At 34.3% G+C, this 23509-nt stretch overlaps 1 protein-coding gene across 1 annotated transcript in view; it reads right to left on the bottom strand.

Annotated features, from left to right (window-relative positions):
- The window catches only part of LOC113235578, a 182604-nt gene that overhangs the window by 128164 nt on the left and 30931 nt on the right, over positions 1–23509 (bottom strand). Inside the window, exon 2 of the mRNA XM_026471322.1 lies at positions 14358–14458. Within this exon, the coding sequence (XP_026327107.1) occupies positions 14358–14438 (81 nt within the window). The 5' untranslated portion in view covers positions 14439–14458. The remainder of the gene's footprint in view (positions 1–14357; positions 14459–23509) is intronic.

Consider the following 23509-nt stretch of genomic DNA (forward strand, 5'->3'; position numbering starts at 1 on the left):
CAACGCATATTAAACAATACGTGCTTAAAGATTCAAATGGTGTAATACAGTATTTAGTGTTCTCTATTCAATAGTATATTGTCCTCTGAATAAATTGTAAAAGAAATATGGAATACGGAATAAATAAACTTCATTCCTAGTATTTAACTCAGAAAACAATATTTTTATATGTATTTAAAAATAAACTCAGTTTTTCTCTTACTATTGTTTATTTACGCTTCTAATAATATCAGCTACGTAGTGCCCTTGTCACATGTAATAGATCCGCACACGGTTGATTGCACGCATCAAGATTCAAGTTACACGTGAGTCACCACCGGCAAAGCGATCCCTGTGGCAAGGTGATTGTACGGTACACCATATAGATTTTAGCTATCACACTTAATAAAGAAAACAAGACGAGAGTATGAACTTTTGCGCCTTTCGTATAGTTGACTTTTGCTTAGTAGTGAGCTCTTGACGTATTAGTCTGTATAAGATGACGTGAAAGGCGTGACTGTGGCTACCAATGCCGAATGATGGAGGTTTAACAGCAGCGTTGCCAACTTCGCGACTTTTTGACAAACGACATTTTATTTGTATTTAGGAAAAAATTGAGCGACTTTTTTGGCGCCTATATAATTAGATTTCATTTTTAGCTAACTTTGTGAACGCTCTACTCAATTGTAGGCTTCTTATTTGAGGAGTATTGGCATTTTACCTGTGCGTTGACCATAAAGAGCTTGTCTATAATATGAACCTTATAATGAGTACCATAAGAGTCGATTTTTCATACGGACTGGGAATACAGTTTCAGCCACAATTTTTTTAGAAACAACTAGGAACTTTTAAACCTTCTGTCTAGCAACATTTGCTTAAGTCTAGTTGGCAACACTTTTAAAAAAAATGTCCACTCCATGTGGTAATATGCGTATGGCGTATCATAGATTGTCAATGATGATCAAATCGTCTATTACGAGCTTATAGCCGTATGGCAAATTGTAGTTTTGTTACCACGAAGGTTGTTGTACAATAAAATTCTAGTAAGCCAGTGACTCTATAAACTCTATAAACTCGAGCTAGACGTACTTCTCTTCATATAAAATTTAACATAGGAACAACTTACAACTCAATCATTGTCTATGACCTTAGTTTTAAAGAGTCAAAGCGCTTTGGAGCGGCCTCTTCAGGCGCCAGCATCACTGACACGAAAACAATCGTCAATTAAATTCTTAAATTGCCACGTCATTAATTACATTAAATAAAGATTTCAAGAAAATGCATTTTTTTTATTATACCAAGTGACAGGACGAACAAGTCTAGCGCCTGGTGGTAAGCAATTCGCTTGTCCATAGCATTGCAGTGTCATTCATAGTTTTAAATAGCATAGATCTGACGGGCACTAACACTGCGCTCATCACCCCAAGAGATTGTTGACAAATCCCATGTACCTATAATTTCACCAGCACACTTACTCTTCAATATCAGTATGCAGCAACGCTCACATTACCGCTTGGCAGCAGAAATAACCAAAGTGGCAGTACTTCACTGGACGAACTCTTTCACAAGGGGCTCTAATGCTCCTAAAAGTTAAGTTTAAAGTAAGTCACCGATTCACTGGTAAGAAAAAATATTTAAATTTCGTTCCACACAGAAGGCTAGGAGTTATCCCATTGATGTCATCAAGTCACGGAGAAGCCATGTATAAACAAAAATTAAAATTCAACTAAATAATCACGCTTGAAATCGACAAGTCAAACTCTCCTGAGAAGAACAAGTTTCGGGCCATTTACAGGTCTCATGGTCACGTCAGTCAGCCGTGACCGTGGGACCTGTAAACGGTCCGAAACGTTGGTTTGTTTGAAAAAACAGATATACGCGATGTAGACCCGAAAAAATTGTTTCATTTTTTAAGTGAAATCGCGAAAACCTAAGAACTAGATAGATTTTTGTCAATATCATAGGTAAGCCGGATTTCAACCGGGACGCGATTCTGCTAAAAAGTACAGATATTTTCTATTAAACAATGACCTCAAAACTACCACAAAGTCTAGGTAAACATACAATAATCGAGTACAAGATTTGTGGGTAACCACAACTGTCAACAAGTCGTGGTAACAACCGGCAAACTAGCACGACTGAGTTACGACCTCAACCAATCGCAGAAATAAATGTCACCTGTAATCATGTTAACTGACTTGCAAATAAGGTGGGCTAAGTACAAAATGTAAATGAGTTGTTTTTTAGAAACAATTACTTCAAACGCCTTGGTTGAAACCTCATATTGATTTCGTTTGTATTGAATATGATAATTTTCTAGATTTATGTATTTTATAATACAGAATTAGCAATTTATAATTAACTGTTTTATATGAAAAACCGACCCCGAATTGTGGAATTATATCCATTAGCCAACCCCCTTTAAAACAAAAAATAATCATCGAAATCGGTTCACAAATTTGTCGGAGTAATAGCATAACATACACACAAACAATTACAAATTACAGTCGAATAAAGAACTCCTCCTTTAACATTTCACAAAGCATCGGACAAGTCGTTTATTACTGTCTTATTAGGAATCCTACAAGAAGCCATTTTTGGGCCACAAACTGCCACCGAAATCTGGATTCTTCTTTACAACTCACACGTCATGCCTTCTTACAAGAATTGTACACAATATATACACAAATCATTATAATAGTTTCTTTTTCATGTACTTGTCGATTTCATGTCAGGCTTAAACTTTGACATTTGAAGTGTTGCTATCCTAAGAGCAGTAAAGTTGAATTTAAGTCTGAGACATAAAGCCGAGCAGTTGTCTGCACGTTTACACTATTGTTCTAATTCAATTCACAAAACCAAAAGTAAAATCGTCCCATAGAAATGCGGTAGTGCCCTGCGGAATTCACACAAATCGGCGCGGCGCTCCCACGGCGCTGCGCATGCGCAAGGTGAACCGGCTATTCTCAGTACTTGTCGCCGGTTGCGTAACCGATCGCGACTTTAAAATAACTCTTTATGTAAACACGTTTTTACTATGTGCCTAGTTATTTACGTAATTACTACTGAATTTGGGAGTTGATTAAATAGTAATATTTTTGAAGCAAATTTCGTAGCAGTAGAGCTGTGAAAGAGTTCGTCCAGGGAAGAACATTACTTATTTCTGCCGCCAAGCAATAATGTGAACATTACTGCCACTGCGTTCCGGTTTAGGGTGCTGGTGAAATCACAAGCACATAGGACTTGTCAACTTATGTCGCAGGGTGACGGGCGCAGTGGCAGTGCGCCTAAAATCTTTGCAATTTAAAGCTCTGAGTGGCACTATAACTATTATGTATAGGTGTGTCGCTTACCAGGCGCACGACTTGTTCGTCCCGTCACTTGGTATTATAATAAAAAGATATAGTAATGAAAGGACTTTACGCACCTACTAGAAGTGTGATCGAGAATAAAATATCCGAGTCTTTGACAAGATAGTGACTCAATATCAAGTGCGACCCACTAGTATACTAGTAACTTGTTGACGTTGCGATGATCCAAAATCGAATTAACGACAATGTTGACGACCTTCGTGGTCAAGTGGCTTGCACACTAGTCTTCATGGTGTCGTCAGCTACTTAGTTACTTACTTTGGGATCAGAGCAACGTATGTGATGTTGTTATATTTATATATGTAATCAAAGGTCATGTTTACGTTTTTATATTTATTGAAAAATCTGATGGAAAGTGATGATGAAGTCGACGATGGAGCATGCATACGTAAATATTGCCTATTTATTCACTCTCGCCTTGAAAAGTTTCAAGTTATACGGTCAGGGAACAAGTCTGCAGGCGGAGAATTGGACTCCATATCTATTTGCCACATAAATGTGGAAGCGAGACGCGTCGTGCGAATCCTTGAAATAACCACAACATAGGGGTGGATCCCCAACCTACTGGTCTTCCGATGATGGAAAGGGGACGACGGAATAAAAATATGTAGAAGTATAAAGGCATCATCATAAGTTTTATCAATTCGATATTTGAACATGTCCAATAATTTTTTTCCCCAAATAATCACTATGTATACGTAAATAAAGTAATAGGAATCGTAAAATGATGCGCGCAAATATCGTTCTTGGTTTTAATTTGTCGTATTGCGAAACAGAAATTAGTTCTTTTAAGGAATTTTTACAACGTCGAAGGCCGAAGTCAACCTTGTCGGTTTGTAACCGATCTGTTTAACGTCAATTAATTAAAGTAATTAAATAATATTTCAAAAAAAATCTATTCTAACTTGACTACAAGTTCCCACTTGCACAAAAATACGTGTATTTTAATGAATACTGAAGTCGTGACTAATAGTAGGTTTTGGCGAACGCTTCGTGAGAAAGTCGTACAAAAAGATCGAACACCTTGTTAACCATTTAATTAGATCGTTCCCAATAAAAATAATGGCCAAGGTCCCGACTACTGCTACACACGCGAATTATTCACGCCACGTTTTATACAAGGATTTCTTGTACATTGCTGTTTTAAAATATCGCAATAAACATACAACAAGTCTTCCTTCTAACCTGTCAGAATTCCGCAATACACGAAATATTTTTACAAGATATGCTGGCATTATAAATCCACTTTTAAATAAAATAATAATTGCTAATTTGCCTGGTCCGGTCTTTTTTGCCGTGACGAGGATTTTAAAAATATTAAAAATAACAAAGTTACATAGTTACAGTAGCTGTGATTGATTGATTAATAAAAATTTCATCTGTGGCACTATAAAAATTATTCACATGACACAATAATATAAAATTTTAGAGTCACTGAAATTCCACAAGAGATCACAACACAAGCGTACTGGTCGTAAAACTTCACACTTATGTCAATAAAATATTATAGTCTGTGACGGATGCGCGTGCAATTTTTTAAATTTAATTTTTCAAACGTGTTAACTCGTAACGTTTTATTTATTCGCGAGGCCGCTCGTCGGATGCTGGGAACTGCACTAAACTACTAAGCTATTGTATGCAGGTGGATTGTACGGATAATACTACGTGTAGTGACCATGTTACATAGCCACAGATTTGGGATAACAATTGTAACTGCAATTACGTTTAAATCGTTTTTCCTCATTGTAAAAACTTTATTATTTTGTTGAAAATATAACAGTATTTTCGGATCTAAATCGCATATATTTGATTTTTAAATGAAGCAATATTTTATATTTCAAGTAAAGAAAACCTTTCTAAACAATTCTACATTTTTTAACTTTCTAAACTTGACCGTCGGGTAATGAAAAAGGAAGGTAATGATTCATGTAAAGACAAATGATTATAAAATTTTTATGTACATAAATGAATGAATGAATTAGATTTTTATTTTTGTTAAATGTGATTTGTTATTTTCCTGTACAATAAACAATTAAGTAAAACAGAATAATTTCCAATGAAACACTTACTATTTATACGTTTATTTTCGCGAACGCAAAGTAATCATAGTCCTATCTGATTTGACTGCTATCTGATAATGCTGTGATCGTTTTTTTCTTTTTTTGGCAATGACTCAAGATACGTGATACTGTTAATATCAATTTCCCTATTTATATGCGAAAAGTCCTAAAGTAACGCATTATTATGGTAACCCTACCCATTATGTCTACCGTCCATCTGTATTATGGACATTTTCCATTCACACAGTGAGGCAATCACTCGTCAACTCACTGCCAATATTAGAAGCGTTAATACCAGCATTCACTCGCTGCACATATCACGTTTAGATAATTAAATATACTGTTAATATTCCGCAACTATATTCTTTGATGTCATTTTATTACTTTTAAATAGAAATGCTACGAGTAATCGTCCACACCCTGGGCAGCTTTTATAAGCAGTGAAAAATATTCGAAATTCAAAAAACAAAATGGCTGCTATATATATTTCGGGGAACTTTGTCTCCCAAACTATTACAGATAGGTAAATTATGTTCTAAACTAATATTTCTAAACTAATATCCGAGAAGACGAAAGGGTCAATCGACTGTCAAATATATAAACTCTTTTGCAAAAAAAACGGGCACTTTAGATTTTTTTCTCTACTTCAATGAAGAAGAACAAGAAATAGGTTTTATTAATTTGACGATATATAGGCATGTTATTTGAAGCAACCTGGCATGATTCTTTACGTTCCAAATTTAAAATTTGAAATTAATGAAAGAAAAATAATGATTATTATGGATTATTCTAAAATTGCTTTACTAATGGCGCGAATTGCTGAAACGATTTTTAACTGATTACGATATTTTAAAACTTTTTGGATATTTTCTGCAAATTAAACTATAGTGAAAAAATAGGGTGGTTTGCATCAATATCTGACATAACTGGTTGAAGACTGTACCACCTCAACCGTCAACCGTGACCATGGAACCTGTAGAGGGCCCGAAACGTCGGTTTGTTTGAAAAAACAAATATACGCGATTTAAATCCGGAAAAATAGTTTCATTTCCTTTATATTACAATTATAACAAACTAGTGGGATTAATTTCACAAAAAGTAATTGAATATCAATTCAATAAAAATTTAAGAAGTGGAAAGTTTTCGTAAATACAAATTTATGAAATCATTTCTGCGTATTACGTGATTGCCAGTGACAAAACATTCTTTATATAAACTATTTTCTGGAAGAACATAGTAATATATGCCAGACAGCTACACCCCTTGCCTGATCTCAAACTAGGGAATTCCCTATACTATGAGTACGGGAACAACGGAATTCACTCCGGGAAACTACCTGGAACATCCTGTACCAGAATCAATTTAGAATAGTTCATTCCCCAAACTGGTCCTACCGGGAATCGAACCCGCGAGCTCCTGGCGTCCACAGTGCAAACCGTTGAGCTATCGAGATCGTCTAATATTCAACTACAAATACAAAAATACTAAATACAAATCATTGCGTAATTTGTTGAACGTAGAACCAAAGGTTAAAATGCACTACAAAGTCAGCATGTATGTATTTAGAACTGCGATCTATAAGATTAACAAAGTCAAAAATATTAAATGTAAAAATTAGACCAAGTTGTACAACAATTTTATCGTGAAAAAGAGAGAGGGAGAAAGTTAATAAATTTCCGATTTGCTTAAAAATAATGTAAAGCACAAACGCCATTAAACAACACTTATACTGTACTGTATGTACTTGTACTGTAACACTTGTAACATTCAATTACTCTTATGTTTAACGACCTTAATTTATATTATAAGCGCTTTCGGAGACCTAGGACTGGAGCTTTTAATGACAGTTTTTCAAAACCAAGCTACGCTAGAGAGCTTCTTGTGAAAGAGTTCATCCTGGGAAGTACTGCCACCTTACGTATTTCTGCCACCAAGCAGCAATAAAAAAATAAAAAGACATTTATTTCTCCACAAAACATATACAAGAATACCAATAATCAAAAACTAATGGAAAATAGAGTCACGTGAACACGTGAACAAAAACGTTGCTGATTTTCAGTCTTTTTCAATAACGTGAGCACTGCGTTTCAGTGTGAAATTATAGGCACATGAGACTTGTCAACTTGTCTTGATCTTGCTTCACAAACTATATTGATAATGACGTTGACAAATAAAGAATCCTTGTTGATTTTGAAATGGCATTTAATTCGTAAACTTGATTACAAAATGAAACACACGCTTGCTTATGACAATGCCTTGATAGCAAATGTATAGAAATTATAATTTGATATAAAAATGCTAACGCGGTGACATATTTAATGTACAGTGTTAACCGTACAAACAATTTACGTAGCAGCAGCACTTCTTGTGAAAGAGTTCGTCCATTAAAGTATTGCCACCTTACCCATTTCTGCCATCAAGTAGTAATGTGAGCATTACTGGGTTTCGGTTTTGAAGGGTAGGTGCTGGTGAATTTATAGGCACATAGGCCTTTTCAGCTAATGTCTCTGAGTGACGGGCACATTAGCAGTGCCTCTCAGATCTTTACGATTTAAAATTCTGAGTGGCACTGCAACTGCTATTGACAGGCACGTCACTTACCACCAGGTGTACGACTTATTCTTTCCATTTCCATCATATTTTATATATTATGGAAATGACAAGTCGTTATTATTAAATATTTCTCAACTGACCTCATGCGAAATTATAAAAGCGTACTTTAAACACATTTCATATCAAGCAAATTAGCATGTCGAATTAATGTTCATTTGGAATACGTGTGAAAACTTTTTGTGGTTTTTGTTGCAATTTGACCTAATGTACATAAATGCCGTATTACGAGTAATTTCATACTCTTGCTATTCGATTATCATGTTTATTTTTACTATAAAATGTAGCTACCCGAAAAGTCTACAAAAGGTTTTATTTTTATAATATCAAGTGATGGGACGAACAAGTCGTGCGCCTGATGGTAAGTTACACGCCTGTCCATAGCAGTTGCACACACTACCAGGGCACTACCACTGCGCCGCGCCCGTCATCCTGAAACATAAATTGATAAGTCCCATGTGCCTGTAATTTCACCCTTACCATTCAAAACCGGAACACAGTAATTGCTGACATTACGGCTTGGCGGCAGAAACAGGTAAAGTGGCAGTACTTTCCTGGACAAACTCTTTCACAAGGAGCTTTACTACTACTAAAGATATACGGATGGCATTATGCCACTCTGACAACGACACTGGTGTATGCACTTCCAGTACTTTTAAGAGCAGAATCCAAGTGAAAGAATTTATCCAGGAAAGTATGTCACCTTACCCATTTCTGTCGCCAAGTAATAATGGTTGTGAAGGATAATTGTGCTTATGAAATTACAGGCAGATGGGACTTATCGACTTACATCTTCAGGATGACAGGCGCAGTGACAGTGCCCCTCGGACCTTTGTGATTTAAAAGTCTGAGTGGCACTGCAACAGTAATGGCGTGCGTGACAGGCGTGTCGCTTACAACAACTATCGCTATTCTACTACAGCCAGTCATGTTAAAAAAAAACATGAAAATATTACGGAAGGTTTTGGAACATTTACGGCTACTGTGCAGACTAAAAAATATTAATCCGATTTTGATTCTTTTTAAAAGGGTTCAAACATATTAATTTTAATAATATTAAGTATTGGTGTTAAAATTATAGTACTACATTATTTAAGTTCAATTAAAAATTAATAGAACATTTATGCATGTTGTATTATAGTAACATTTGTTCATATATAGCAGGTTGGAATTTAAAAAAGTAGAATAACTTAGATGGTGTTTCATAACTACATTTTCGAGTCAATTTTGAAAAAAGTCGTTGACTTTGTATAATAATAGTATAATTAATAATTTGTCGAATGCACTCTGTGCTGCATTACCATACGGAATTCTAACAAAAAATGGGTAATTCGAAGTAGCCTCGATCTTGAGGAAGATATTAATGTCATGCCTTATTTGAGTTTTTCTTTTAACGTTACAGATTATATTAGGGAGTTGTTATATCTTTTAATTACAAATAAAACTAAACGTGTTTAACCAATTTCAACCGTTTATTGTCAGCAAACCTAAATAATTATATAATTACAACTGACCAAATATAAACTTAGCAGAATCACCTATAACATTAGCACTAGCACAAAATCCTAAACCTGCTTGCACAACTGCGCGGGCGCAGGTATCAACACAATACTCACCGATCTCATAGTCCGGTCGATGCTTACCATATTGAGCAATGAACTTCGCAATTCCCTACTGCACTATTCCCTGTATAATGCGGTTAATTTTAGATAACCCTTGGCTATTTATTAAAGATAACGGTAATTATACACACAGTCATATTAGAGGAAAGACCTTTTGACACTCAACTTCTTCAAAGACTTACTTCCTGTTTTTAAAGTAACTCTCCGACTAGTGAAGAAGATAATGTGCTAAGCTACACAACACACATGTTTAATTATTTGCAGGTTGTTTATTTATTAAATGATTATAATCTATGTCCAAAACGGCGCACAACAAGAAACACCATTGCCTGCTGAAGGTTGTCCATCCACCGTCACCACTAACAAATAAAATCTGCTTCACTTTGTTCATGGAGAATGTTTTGACGAAACTTTCACAGGCTTATGCGCCACAACATTCTTTGGTCGGGCCCTGCTTTTGATCTTTTTGGTTTGGTCTTTGCAATAACATTTTCCCTATCATAAAATCTAATCAGTTGAACTCTTAATATTATAATTTACTTATGGAAGCACGGTTAATTAACATTGGTAACTCCAGGATCTGCGCGGGAAGACAGCAACTCGCGTCAACATGAATTCGCCCCTTTGATGTAATAAGGCCACATCTGATGCAGATGTGGCCTTATTACATCAAAGGGTTTTTTTTTAAACCTCATTTGCATGCGCAAATGAGGTTTGAAAATTGTACGTACGAAATTAGTCGATAACTTTTTATGCTTAAATAAAACAGTTGTAAAACGTTGCATATACATAATTTGTTTCAAGTAGTTCATACCATTTTTATGATTTTCAAGTAATAAAAACACTTTTGACGCATGATCACATGTGACTTTATTATACCAGCAGTACAAATTGAACTATTACTACAAATTAAGATACTCGTCGAAGTTGATGACGTAACGTTATTTGTTATGAGCTCGATTTCTATTAATGATCATCGTACGGTGGACGGAAAACTTAGGCTATTTTACACCTACACAGCACTACAAAGTAACCAATAGGGTAATGAATTACATTCCGAACATGTTTGGCAAATTTTCTCACGATTTTAACGTAATATATTTTCACACTTATTTTGTTAGACATAAGGCGTACTATTAACATATACTTTGTTCGGATTAATTATTGTATTCTTAATTTAAAAAAGTTCCCTAGAATAATGGTTTTGTGAAATCTCTATGTACTCACATATTCTAGAGTTATTGCGAGATAATTAATATGATTACTGAAAAAGTTAGCTGGCGGTAAGCATAAAATTAGTAGCAAAGGAAACAAAATTTGAACAATGACTCCAAAAACACAAGACAAAAAAAAACAGTCCCATATACAAGGTGTATGCAAATATGTATTGACGCGAGATACACGATATCCGATTCGATTTATCGATTCTATGGTGTATTCCATTGATATCGAATGAGTATTCCATTACACGTATCAAATAGTTGGAGTTATCTTTATCATTTCATTTAGTACCTAATTAATATTCTGTAATTTTTACTTAAAATTAGGACTGCAACAACTGTTGTTGTTTTTTGTCAATTACAAGAAATTTACAATTTCTTTTTGTAACCTGGTTGAAAGATTAGTTATAAATAGTATGCATATAACGTAAAAATTTAAATGTCACAGTACCCATTCTGTGTGAAATGGAATAAAAAACGTCTAATGTACACACGTCAAAAATATCCAAGGATCAAGCACGTTTTTGTCAATTCCTTATTCTCATTTATTTGCATACCATAACGTAATGTACATTAAATTATGGACCCTGAATAGGGCACAGCAAATAGTAGAAAAGGGGACTAAATATCTATCAATAGTTTTATATAATTGAATGTTTTTATAATATATACTTTTTCTATTGTAACCAAAACTGAACATCAAATTTTGTAATATATTTTTTTAACACCCACCGATGGATTTTTGGTCAATATTATGATTTGAAAATGAAATTGACCAAAAAAATCCATTGATGTTTAAAAAAACGGTGATAAAAAAACATAATATTCAGTAATTAGCAAAAACGTGCTTAATCCCTAGATTAGAATCACTTTTGATGTGCGTATAGTAAAATATACTAAATATAATTATATACTTCTGCCTTAAGCAAGTATACCCTCTGTTTTGTATGAAAACAGTACTTTTCTAGATACGCTATATAGTAGACAACGCAACTTTCATCGCCCACGTTCTAGAAGCCGTTTCCTCTCCAACACGGCACCACGATCATCGCAGCACGCAACTTGCTACTACCGTAGCAACTTTGATAAGAAATATTATTCGGAAAACTAATGAAAACTGAAACTACGACGGGGCAGCGGTCGACGAAATATCTTATCATCTATTTATCATGGATACGACATCAGGCCTGCGTTTTCTTATCGACACAGGGGTTAAAGTCTCCGCTCTGCGAGCACGCGCGAGAGACGAGAGAAAATCTCCGAGTAACCACTTATACACCGCCAATGGGTCCACCATACCATCATACGGAGAACGCTCAATGACATTGAATATTGGCATACGTCGCGTCGTCCACTGAGTTGGAGATTCGTCATTGCGGCAGTCAACAGAGGCGCTGATTTCCACCGATATCACAACGTAATAGTCAAACTTCGCGAGAGAAAATTAACATTTCAAAGAAGAACACCACCACCAAATATGCAATATATAGCGCTAAATTTGAATACGACGTTTTCATTATAATTTACATTGGACGATTATATAATATTATCTGGGTCTGAATCACTTCACATATTATGTACAATTTTAAGTACACGGAGCCTTAGTAGATTATTACAAAGGGTTAGTTTTGTAAAATACTAACAACTTCCCAGGGCTAGATTACTAACATAATAAACAATAACTTTTGTTCCATGACTGTTAATTAATTCATCAGATTTGCCTTTCCAGGTATCCAGGTATGCGAACAACTGTGCAGGTACTGACAGGTCAACGATCGTTCTTTAAATTCCTTTAGGTAAGAAATTTATGGTGGAATTTTAATATGAATAAATAAATAAAATAAATAATAACTATTATCTATATATTTTCTCGTTTTTACTACACCTCCACTGCGGCCACCCAATATTAGTGTCGAATAGTACAAAAAAAACTTAGAAGTTTATTTTTGTTAAAAAGTCATGGGACAAAAGTTATTGTTTAAGATTTACGGAATATAGTGTTACGAGGTTGTAAGTACTTTACAGATACCCCTCTCTATAAATCATGGGTACTAATTTTTGGTATTGATTGCTTCATAAAGCACTAAGCTAAAATAGATCACCACTTAAGACAAATAGATTTATTGCAAATATTGATTTATGAAACCCTTAATCCAAGCGAAGTTTGGACGCGAGACGATTGCCATATTGAGCAACGGATTTGTGAATGTCCCAAGCTATTTACGCCTACGTGTCCCTTCGCGTATTGTAAAATAATTTTGATGGCATTTACATTCTAACGACTTTACCGTTTTGCAATGTGTGTGTCGTCGTTGAATCGTGTAAAACGGATTTTCTCAAAAATAGAGGATTCCTGACATCACATTTCGAAATGAAAGTATGTATGTTCGCGAATATAAAACGAATTTCCGTAAAATAAGACATGATCCATAAAGTTCTTTTTTTTTTAATCAAGTGACGGGACGAAGAAATCGTGCGCCTGATGAAAAGCTACACGCCTGTCCATAACAGTTGCAGTGCCACTCAGAGCTTTAAATCGCAAAGTTCTGAGGGGCACCCGTCACTCTGAGACATAAGTTAACAAGTCCCATGTGCCTGTAATTTCACCAGCACCCTTACCCTTTAAAACCGAAACGTTGTAATGCTATTACTGCTTGGCGGCAGGAATGTAAGGTTCACAAGGAGCTCTACTGCTACTAAAAGTACTAAGTTACTGCTTCTAAGTTTTCAATAGGTAACACGAAATCAAATGTAGAGTAACATAAAACGCATGGTAGCGGGCGCCGTGCATGAAAGGAGCCTTCTCGTAATGGCGTACTCATGTCCTGGCGCACCCTTGGCAAAAATCAGCGCGTACCTTACGCCGATTGGCAATTTCTTTCGCGATTGCAACCATATTCACACTTCAGCAATAACTTCTGGGTCACAATAATTTTGTGTATGCCATCGATATGATAAGAAGAAGAATAGGTAGCAGAAGAACAAGTTGTGCGCCATAACAGTTCCAATGCTACTCAGAGTTTAAATTGCAAAGATCTGAGAGACACTATCACTGCCCCCGTCACCCTGAGACATAAATTGAAAAGTATGTATTAGTATTATGCCTGTAATTTCACCAGCACCCTTACAGTTCAAGACCGAAACGCTCACATTACTGCTCGGCGGCAGAAATAGGTAAGGTGGCAGTACTTTCCTAGACATATTCTATCACAAGGAGCTCTTCTGCTACAAGTTACAGTAATGTGTTTCCATAGTTTTATACTTTCTTTAAAAATTACATAATATGAAATCGTATAAATGCAATTATTTTACAAACATTTATAGTGTACCATTTGTGAACCGTATCCGTACGGTGTGGAAAAATCTTTATTTATATAACAAATCACTTTAATCTCAACTACTCCTCATGCTTTTCAAATATTCCCTCCCGTTTGGTATTCTTTAATTCTTGCAAGATGTCGCTACAAGCACTGTTTTGTAAAAAAAAGTACTCACGGTAGCAAGAGCCTCCTCATAAGTGGTGTGAAGAGGAGGAGACGCAGGAGGAGATTCACGGGAAATAGCTGCGATCGGCATATCAGCACATCACTAGTTATCTGCACAAAACAAAATAACAATTACTCAATATACGTATATATATAACAATATACAAAAATATACATAATTTCAATAAGAAAGAAGATATCCATAATATTAACCTTAGAGCTAAGTCGAAACTCATGGTACCACGATTTCGTTTAACCAAGGTAAACAACTCTTTTATGGGGAACTGCATACGTTTTTACAATAAGATTCCGGAGCATATATTAAGTTTATCATTTCCTAAGTTTAAAAACTACGTTAAAAATATTTTGATCGAAAAGTCATATTACAAAATTGAAGACTACGTCTTAGATAAAGAATTATGGAAAGTCGACACAGCTCCAGAATCCACACAAATTTGATTCAAAGTATATTCCATAGCAATTAAGTTTATTTTGAAAAGAGCAATCCCTAGAATTTCTTGCTCGTTCTTCTCAGGGAGGTCAGCGTAGTGAACGAGCAGTAGCTTAAATGTGACGTTTTCAAGTGTTAATTTATTTTACCTATGGAATAAATGATCTTTGACTTTGAGTTTAACTTTGACAATGTATCTTTTTTTAATTTACATTTGTCCAGTAGGTGGATCCCGGGTCACGATTTCCAATCTATTAGAGGATTCTGTTTCCTGGTTTATTAATCATTGGACACAGGATTCAGCTATTGGATTAATGTATTTCACCCTTACTTTACCAACGTATCTGAAGAAAGCAATAAGACAATACGAGATAAACTAACAATAACTGAGTGAGAAATAACAACAACAAACGTATTAAAATTTCAGATGTCGGAAGATCACAATAAGTGTCAATGCATAAAAAATATTATTCTTTCTACAAGATTTTTCTAATATACTTAATATTTTGTAAATATATTATGAATAAACAATAATGTTTAATTAACGTTTTAACGTTAATTTTCCTTTTTTAAACGACTTCAAAAAAGGAGGAAATTCTCAAGTCGACAGTAATTTTTCTTTGTGTCTGTTACGCCATTACTCCGACATTAATCTACCTTCCTTGTCATAACTAACGCATTTGCATTTTGGTAACTTTTGAGATATCAGTACGTACAGTTTTTTTCTTTAAAAAAATGTCATTCTAGCTGATTTTGCCTAACAACAAAATTTAAACTAAATAAGATATTAAAAAAATCGCTTGTAGAGGGTTGTAGATCTCGATTTGTTAATTCCAGATATGTTAATAACTCAGTTTTTTTGAAAATACGATTGCGTTAGTTATGATAAGGATTTGAGGAGGAGGAGGAGATTTGTGAACTGATTTCGATGATTTTTATTGGAAAAGAGGTACTTCTGTAGTGGTCCCGTTCAAATTCGAACAAAACATTCCACCTCTAAGTGTGGCAAATTAGGATATGATTCTGGTTTATTAAATTTCACCCATTTGCCGTTAACCGTTTTCAATGTAACTTGCCACGTAGTTAATTGTAATTCCAATGAAAATAAAATGTTATGGTGACCTAGAGCTGATTTGATTATCGAAATGGCAGACAGACTCCTTAACGGTGTACATTTTGGAATAATATGTATATATTATTAGATATTTCAAAAATAAATTTCTGTGTTGTGTTTAAAAATACGTAATCATGACACCTTTTTAAAAAAGTATACATTTATTTCAGAAAAAAGTAAACAAATAAATACACTTACAAATGTGCAACTTTTAAAAACATACCTTTGCATATCCTTCGTATTCACTATTATTATTGAAATTAATAGTTCAAAATTCTTGTTTCTACCTCTATAATATGTATTAGAGTCTTTAATTATAAAACTGTAATAAGTTCTATAAACATTGGCTAAAAGTGCTTCAAAATGCAAAAGAGGAATAAGTAGTCTCATACTTTCAACCGACTTCAAAAAAGGAGGAGGTTCTCAATTCGATTGTATGTTTTGTTTCTTTTTGTATGTGTATTACGCGATAACATTTGTGAACGGATTTTGATGATTCATCTTTTGTTGGAAAGAAGGTAACTCAGTAGTAGTTCCGTTTAAATTTGAAGAAAATATTCCATCTCCAAGGGTGGCAAACTAGGGGATTAATGGCTTTTGAGGTCGGTTTTTAGTGCTCTGTACTGAGATTATAATGCAATCTTATTCTTAATTTCGAAGTTTGAATTTTGAATTCAAAATTATGAATTTTAGTTTTTAAATACAAATTCAGAATGTTTAAATTTAAACTTTTGTTTTTTTTAGTTAACCTATGTAAAGTCTCATTACTGAGCACGAGCCTCCTCTCACAATGAGATTGGGAACTTTACATACATCATTAAAATGCTTTGTAAATGTGTGAAAGGTCAAGGAAATCATCGTGAGGAACCCTGTACATGGTAAAATTACAGGCACATGGGACTTGTCAACTTACATCTCAAGGTGGCGGCGCAGTGGCAGTGCCCTCAGATCTTTGCGATATAAAGCTCGTAGTGGCTCTGCACCTGTTATGGATAGGCGTGTAGCTTACCATCAGATGCACGACTTATTCGTCCCGTCACTTAATATTATTTTAAAAAATTATTCAACTTCGCACATAAATTCCGAAAAACTCCAGAGGTGCAATCCCGATTTCAAATCCACGACCATTTACTTAAGGGGCGGTAGATGAAACCGTTAAGCTATCACGGCTATATACTCTTTAGTAAAGTCTTTATGGCCATTAATATATACAGATCATGGAGTAATATAAAGAAGAGAAGCTATTTTCCTTGAATTTGTTTAAAACAAGTTGCAAAAACTGCCTTGAGCTCCACCTCTCTAGCGCGAGCAAGTTCCTAGCACTTATATACTTTTGAACAATTAGGTACTTTTCATTGAATTAGCCATTACATATATTTTTTAATTCCTTTATAAATTCTATGCTAATATGAACCTTAGTACTCTGAATATATTGTTTGTTTGTGTAACAATTTGCCTATTGTTATGTATAACAACAGGCAAAGTCTTCGGAGAACAACGATGAGTTCGTACAGATTACAATGTTACAAACTAGGAAATGGTAAACATACTTTTAAAGTCAATTAAATAAAGTTTGACTACTTGCTTGTGACACATATACATGCGTACTTTCAGAATATATTTCAAATCATCTATATCATCATCAACCCATACACACGTCCCGCTGCTGAGCACGGGTCTCCTCTAAGGCGAGGGTTTAAGTCATATTCCGCCACGCTGGCCTTATGCGGGTTGTGGACTTTACACGTTTTCCGAGGGTTGTGAACCTCTTCGACGTGCACATTTCATCACGTCTTCCTTCACCGAAAAGCTCGTGGTAAATTTCAAATTAAATTTCGCAATTATAATCCGAGAAACTAAAAGATTCGAGCCCAGATTCGAACCCACGCGGTCTCTGTTTGCGAGATGGTAGGTCAAACCGTTAGACTACCACGATTTTTATCCATAATTCATTAACATCAACATCGATAAATATTATGAAATTCCAAAGAATTATTAAAATATTTATCGATGTTCACTTGTCTCTTTTTTGGACACATGAAACAAAAGACAGTTCAAGTCGAGGTTACTTATCTAATATTTCGAAAAGCAAACAACAAGAATTCCTGTAGTTTGCTTATCCATTGATAACCTAGAAGTCAATAGACAAGTTATCTTGTAGAATCTTGTATGACCGGAACAAAGCTCTAGGATCGAAGGCGGATTTCAAGAAAACTTGCATTGGTACACAAGCAGGTAACTACATATACACATGATACAGGAGATAAGCTTACAAGGAACTGTTCGACACTTTATAATAAATAGCAAAATTTCGAACTTTGAGTGTATCACAATGATGTGAAGTGTTATGATATGACAATACATAAAACTACGTATTTCCCAAAGTGGTAGGAACACACACTAAACCACATATATAATTTATTACAGGTATACATAAACAATTGCAAAGTTATTTGTTTTACTATATTATGTACATAATAGACACGTAATGTTCTTGACTCATGTGTATATACGTACGACAAAACATAAATTAAAATGTAAAAATTTCATGACACAAACTTACGGAATTTCATTTAATTCCTTTACTATTTTTAACCTAAGCAAACGGTTTGTTACAAAATTCAACATACGTTACTTCTTCATTATTTTAACTCCCAATATCAACATGAATTAAGAAAGCAATGAAGTAATTTGCGAATCGAAGAAACTAAAAAGTACGGTCAAGTAATAAATAGTGTGTACAAGTGCAAGTTGACCTTGAATCTCAGTTGTGCAAACGTTCATTACCATAGTAGATGGCACCGTGACTTCTTAAACGGTACGGTATTTTCAATATATTAAGGCTCTTAATTTACCTACATTTTCCAAGAGAAACCTGAGACTTGATAGTAGTTAGAAATCGTTCTAGTCCCGAGAATCGACTGAATTTCCAATAGAAACTTGGAGACTTTGTGTGTAAATTTGTAGAAAATAGGGTTTATTTTTCAACGCCACTCCATATACCTAGGAATGTTAATGAATTGCCTTTTAGACTGGCAATGATGTGTGATACGGTAGTGCTTCTTAGTTAGGCGAAAAACACATACGCCGCTCACCGACAACTAAATGTAAAATAACAGCTGTTTATTTTGAAATTGTTTATTTGCGAGCTCTGAGTTTCCACAGAAGAAATGATCTTAAGTAGCGAAGCGACTACGAAATACTAAACGCAATATGTGCAGTCGGTTGTTGCAGATAGCAGAAAACCGTGTCTAATAGAGTTATATTTGGAAGGCCTCAATTCAGCCGTCTAGGTCTTCGATAATCATTTATTTGTTTCATTCGAGAAACAACAGCGAAACAAATACGAGTAAATCTATGTAACTAGATACTTTCTTAACTATAGAAAGAATTTTTGAAAAGTTCTCGTTTAAATAATCCTCCTAAAATCCATACTTATTTTGGCGATTTTATCCAGATAAATTTTAAATATAATAAATAATAAACTTTAAATTTAGAGAAATAAGATTTCTTAATATTCGCATAATGTTGTCGTGAAATTTCCATTATGACAGCGTTACTTACTTTATTGTTTTATTGTCCCGTAATAAAACGGTATAAAACAAATATGAGTAAAGTTGCACCGTTGTTCAACAACATTATTCATCCGCGTCTATTTATCACATTAATTTACACGAATTGTGGTTGCGAATGAAAATGAAGTCAATTTAATACAATCATACGGTCATGTATTCACATTATTATTTATTTCATTTACTTACATTGGTTTCCGATATAAACAGCTTTTGATTTATTGCATTCGTTTTAATGAAAATCCTATTGCGATAATATTTAATAAACTATATATTTAATATTGAAATAATAATTGACAATAAATGCCGTACTTATATGTTGATATTTTTATATTTCGCGGATTCTATCTTGATTGTGATTATGAAATAATCAACCAATAAACAAGTCTACTATTTCAAGTCATTGTTTAAACACCGAACGAACGTTTTAATTCTATAATTAATTATTACGGGTGCGACACGCGCTGTGCAACACGAGCGCGTCGCGAGATTATGCGAATATTATTTAGTATTTTTAAACATCCAAATATAAATTATGTACTTTACTATCATTTAAAGTAATATTGTAGAAAAAAAAATTGTGTGTTACACCACTTTTGCGCTGATAGCCTCAAGTACCCTCAGTGATATAATATTAATCGAAGCACAACGAGCGAAGCTTTCTTGGTATGCACTCAAATTGTACACTTTTCGGAAGGCATTACTCGACCATTCTTCAACTGAAATTCGAAAATCAAATAAAAAAAATTCTTCAGGCCGTGTTGAATCCCAAATTTTTACAGACTGAGATCAAGGTCAATATACGTGTTAAGTATATGGGAAAAATATACAATTGTAAAATTTTGTACGCCAAAGTACACTATTTGGTATGGAATCGTCATTCCGCCTAATCTTATTATTTAAAGCTCTAAGTGACACTGCAACTGCTATGGACAGGCGTGTCGCGTACCACCAGGCGCACAACTGGTTCGTCTCGTCACTTGGTATCATAGAAAAAGACTATTAAATTAAGTTGTAAAACGTCCAAATTGATCAATATCACATCCATTAAGTCGCCATCAATTTTATACCGTCAAATTAACTAACAACTGTCAATCATTTCACATTTCGAATTAATATTTTATATTACGTGATTGATTGGTTGGACTTATCGTAATTTGAAGTTACTGGTTAATCTCAATGGTTAACAAAAGCTTTCCGGGAAGTTAAAATTAAAAAATGTGCAATTGTTTTCGTAATGCATTTTACTACACCAGTTTGTTACACAATATTAATACTTATTAAGAAGTAAATAACTGAAAGTATTGTTTCGGATCTAAATCACCTATATTTATTTTTTCAAATAAACCAACGTTTCGGGCCCTTTACAGGTCATACGAACACGGTTGACTGAGATGGTACAATCGTATAATCATCAACCAGTTATGTGTAATAAATAATATATTATTTAAACTACCTTATTCAGAACTATAGTTAAAAAAGTTTGTAATTTATTAATCATATTTTAATTTACGTAAATCAAATAAAGATTTATTAACCAGCTACAAAAAATAAAGAGGTTCTCAATACGTTTTTTTCTTGTGTATATATTTCTAATTTCGACGATTCTTTTTTGTAGAAAAGGAGGTACCTCAGTAGTGGTCTCATAAAATTCTGAAGAAAATATTCCACTTCTAAGAATAGCAAATTAGGGGACGAGTGTGGTTTATTAGATTATCGAATTTTAATTTAATAAAGAACATTGCAACTTATGTGAATTTAATAAATAATTATTTATATGCTGAATTTGTCTATAATTTATTCTTGAGTTTCTTAAAGGACAAAACTTTTTTACAATCGGCGAGGCTAACAAATGAGAAGTTACTTTTTGACTCTGAAATGATGGCGTGAGTATTGACTTTTGGCATAATCGTTTGTCTTGTCCATAAGAAAAATAAAAGTCCATTGACCCAGCAATTAGTATTCTGGTAGACGAGGAGGTCGATTCCCTCTCTAGGACCAATTTAGGAAACGTAATTTATAAATTGGCTGTTTTTATGGTTTGTCTGAGGAACTGAAGCCTGAAAATTCTATGGAATCTTCCAGGTATGCTAATATAGGTATTAGGTGGACAGAACTTTCATTTGAACTTTATGAAAAATATTCAGCTCAAGCGCAGCTACTTTGCACGATTTAACCATAACTGGGTTCGCGGAGTACCAAATTAATTTGATTCCATTTTTATTAAATACCAGTAGTTGTATAACTAGTGGGAGTACAGGCTCCTAATGTCATTGCTCTGCCTTTAATGCTGGAAATTTCTTAGTTTGGTCATAGGTGATTAGTGTGGATGAGAGATACATTAATTATCGTTTTTATATACATATAAAACGATACTTCCCACGTTAGTTACTGGGGTATATTATAAGTCACAAGGAACTCTCCTGTTAGCAGCAGTAGAACTCTTTGTGTCGATCAGTAATGTTAGCATTACTGCGTTTCGGTTTAGAAGGGTAAAGGTGCTGGTGAAATTACAGACACATGGGACTTCTCAACTTATATCTCAGGGTGACGGGCAGTGGCAGTGCCCCTCAGATCTTTGCGATTTAAAGCTCTGAGTGGCACTGCAACATTTACAGACAGGCGTATAGCTTACCATCACGTGTACGATTTGTTTCGTGCCCTCGGATGTCGTCCATCCAGCGCTGCGGTGATCCGTATTGACTAATACGTATAATATAATTCTTTAGCGCAGCTAATGATCTGAAGAAACAGTTTTATGTCAAGTTCTGACGGCCTACAATAGCTACATGCAAAAACAAGTTAAGCAGCGTGATTTCCGTTACAAAAATTCTATTATTCACTCGTCCAATTATCAAGACAAGAAACGCAACAATATTATACAGACAGACAAGAGTGGCGATGACAAATAACATATATGGCACCCGTGGGCAACCATGACCAACATGACCTCCCACATACAGCGTTTAATTTATAATACGTGTAAAATTTGCGGTTTTACCGATATTTATTGTCACCTGGTACTTTGAAGGTCGGTGGGTCAACCAGAACGGCAAAATACTAGGTTGTATTATGTATATTCATCTCTAATTTTAAGTAAGTATGCTTGCTTATGGTGGTTCCGTCACCTTTCCAACCTAGAGTCCTAACTGAAAATCAGTGCTGGGAACGCAATATGTTTTCCAGCAAATACTGAGTTAGAGACCCTTTTGTTGCCGCGACTGGCACCACACAAAATAACTCTTTACCTAGTGTCCTTGTCTATGTAAATAGTTTTAATTTAATTTTATTTCTTGTTTTTATTTATTTATGTGTTGTTTCATTTTTTCTTGTATGGTGTCATTTGTGGTAAACAAGTAAATTTATTTTCTTTCTTTTATCTTTCTAGTTTCGGCGTCTACTTTTGAAACGAAAAGAAAACAAAATTGTACACAGTCGAGAGCACGTCAACCTTGATAATTATGATTTCATTTTAACAGCAACTGTTATGGACGAGCGTGTCGCTTACCACCAAGCGCACGATATTCATCCCATCTCCTAAAAAATGATTGTACTTTTTGTTCAGACGAATATATAAACAATATTTATTATTGTAAAATATACAATTAAAGCATTCGTGGCTACACAAACAAAAATTGTAATTTTTGAAATGAAATTTAAAAAATTGAACATTAATAAACTCTAACATCAGGAGTTCGAGAATAAATTTAAGGTCGCTAAGTACAAGGTTTAACTCTAGCTACAGTTAATTACACCTAGTTTAGTTACCATTTCAACGTCGAGAGGTCGAAGCTTTCCCTAAACGAGGTGGTTATAATGGCATATTGCTTCAACAAATTCATTTAATATTCAATTTATTCTTCACGTACCATCAGCTTCAAAAAGCATTTTAGTAACTTTCATGTCATAAATGTTTGTAGTTACATTGCCTGAATTTAAATGTATAAAAAAGTGTCTTAAAGGTTTGAAAGATATAATAATATTTATATATAATATATATAATATAGGAATGAAACTATTTTTCC

The sequence above is a fragment of the Hyposmocoma kahamanoa genome, unplaced genomic scaffold (assembly GCF_003589595.1).
Source record: "Hyposmocoma kahamanoa isolate Upper Pololo Valley unplaced genomic scaffold, ASM358959v1 88, whole genome shotgun sequence".
In the NCBI taxonomy this organism is placed as follows: Eukaryota; Metazoa; Arthropoda; class Insecta; order Lepidoptera; family Cosmopterigidae; genus Hyposmocoma; species Hyposmocoma kahamanoa.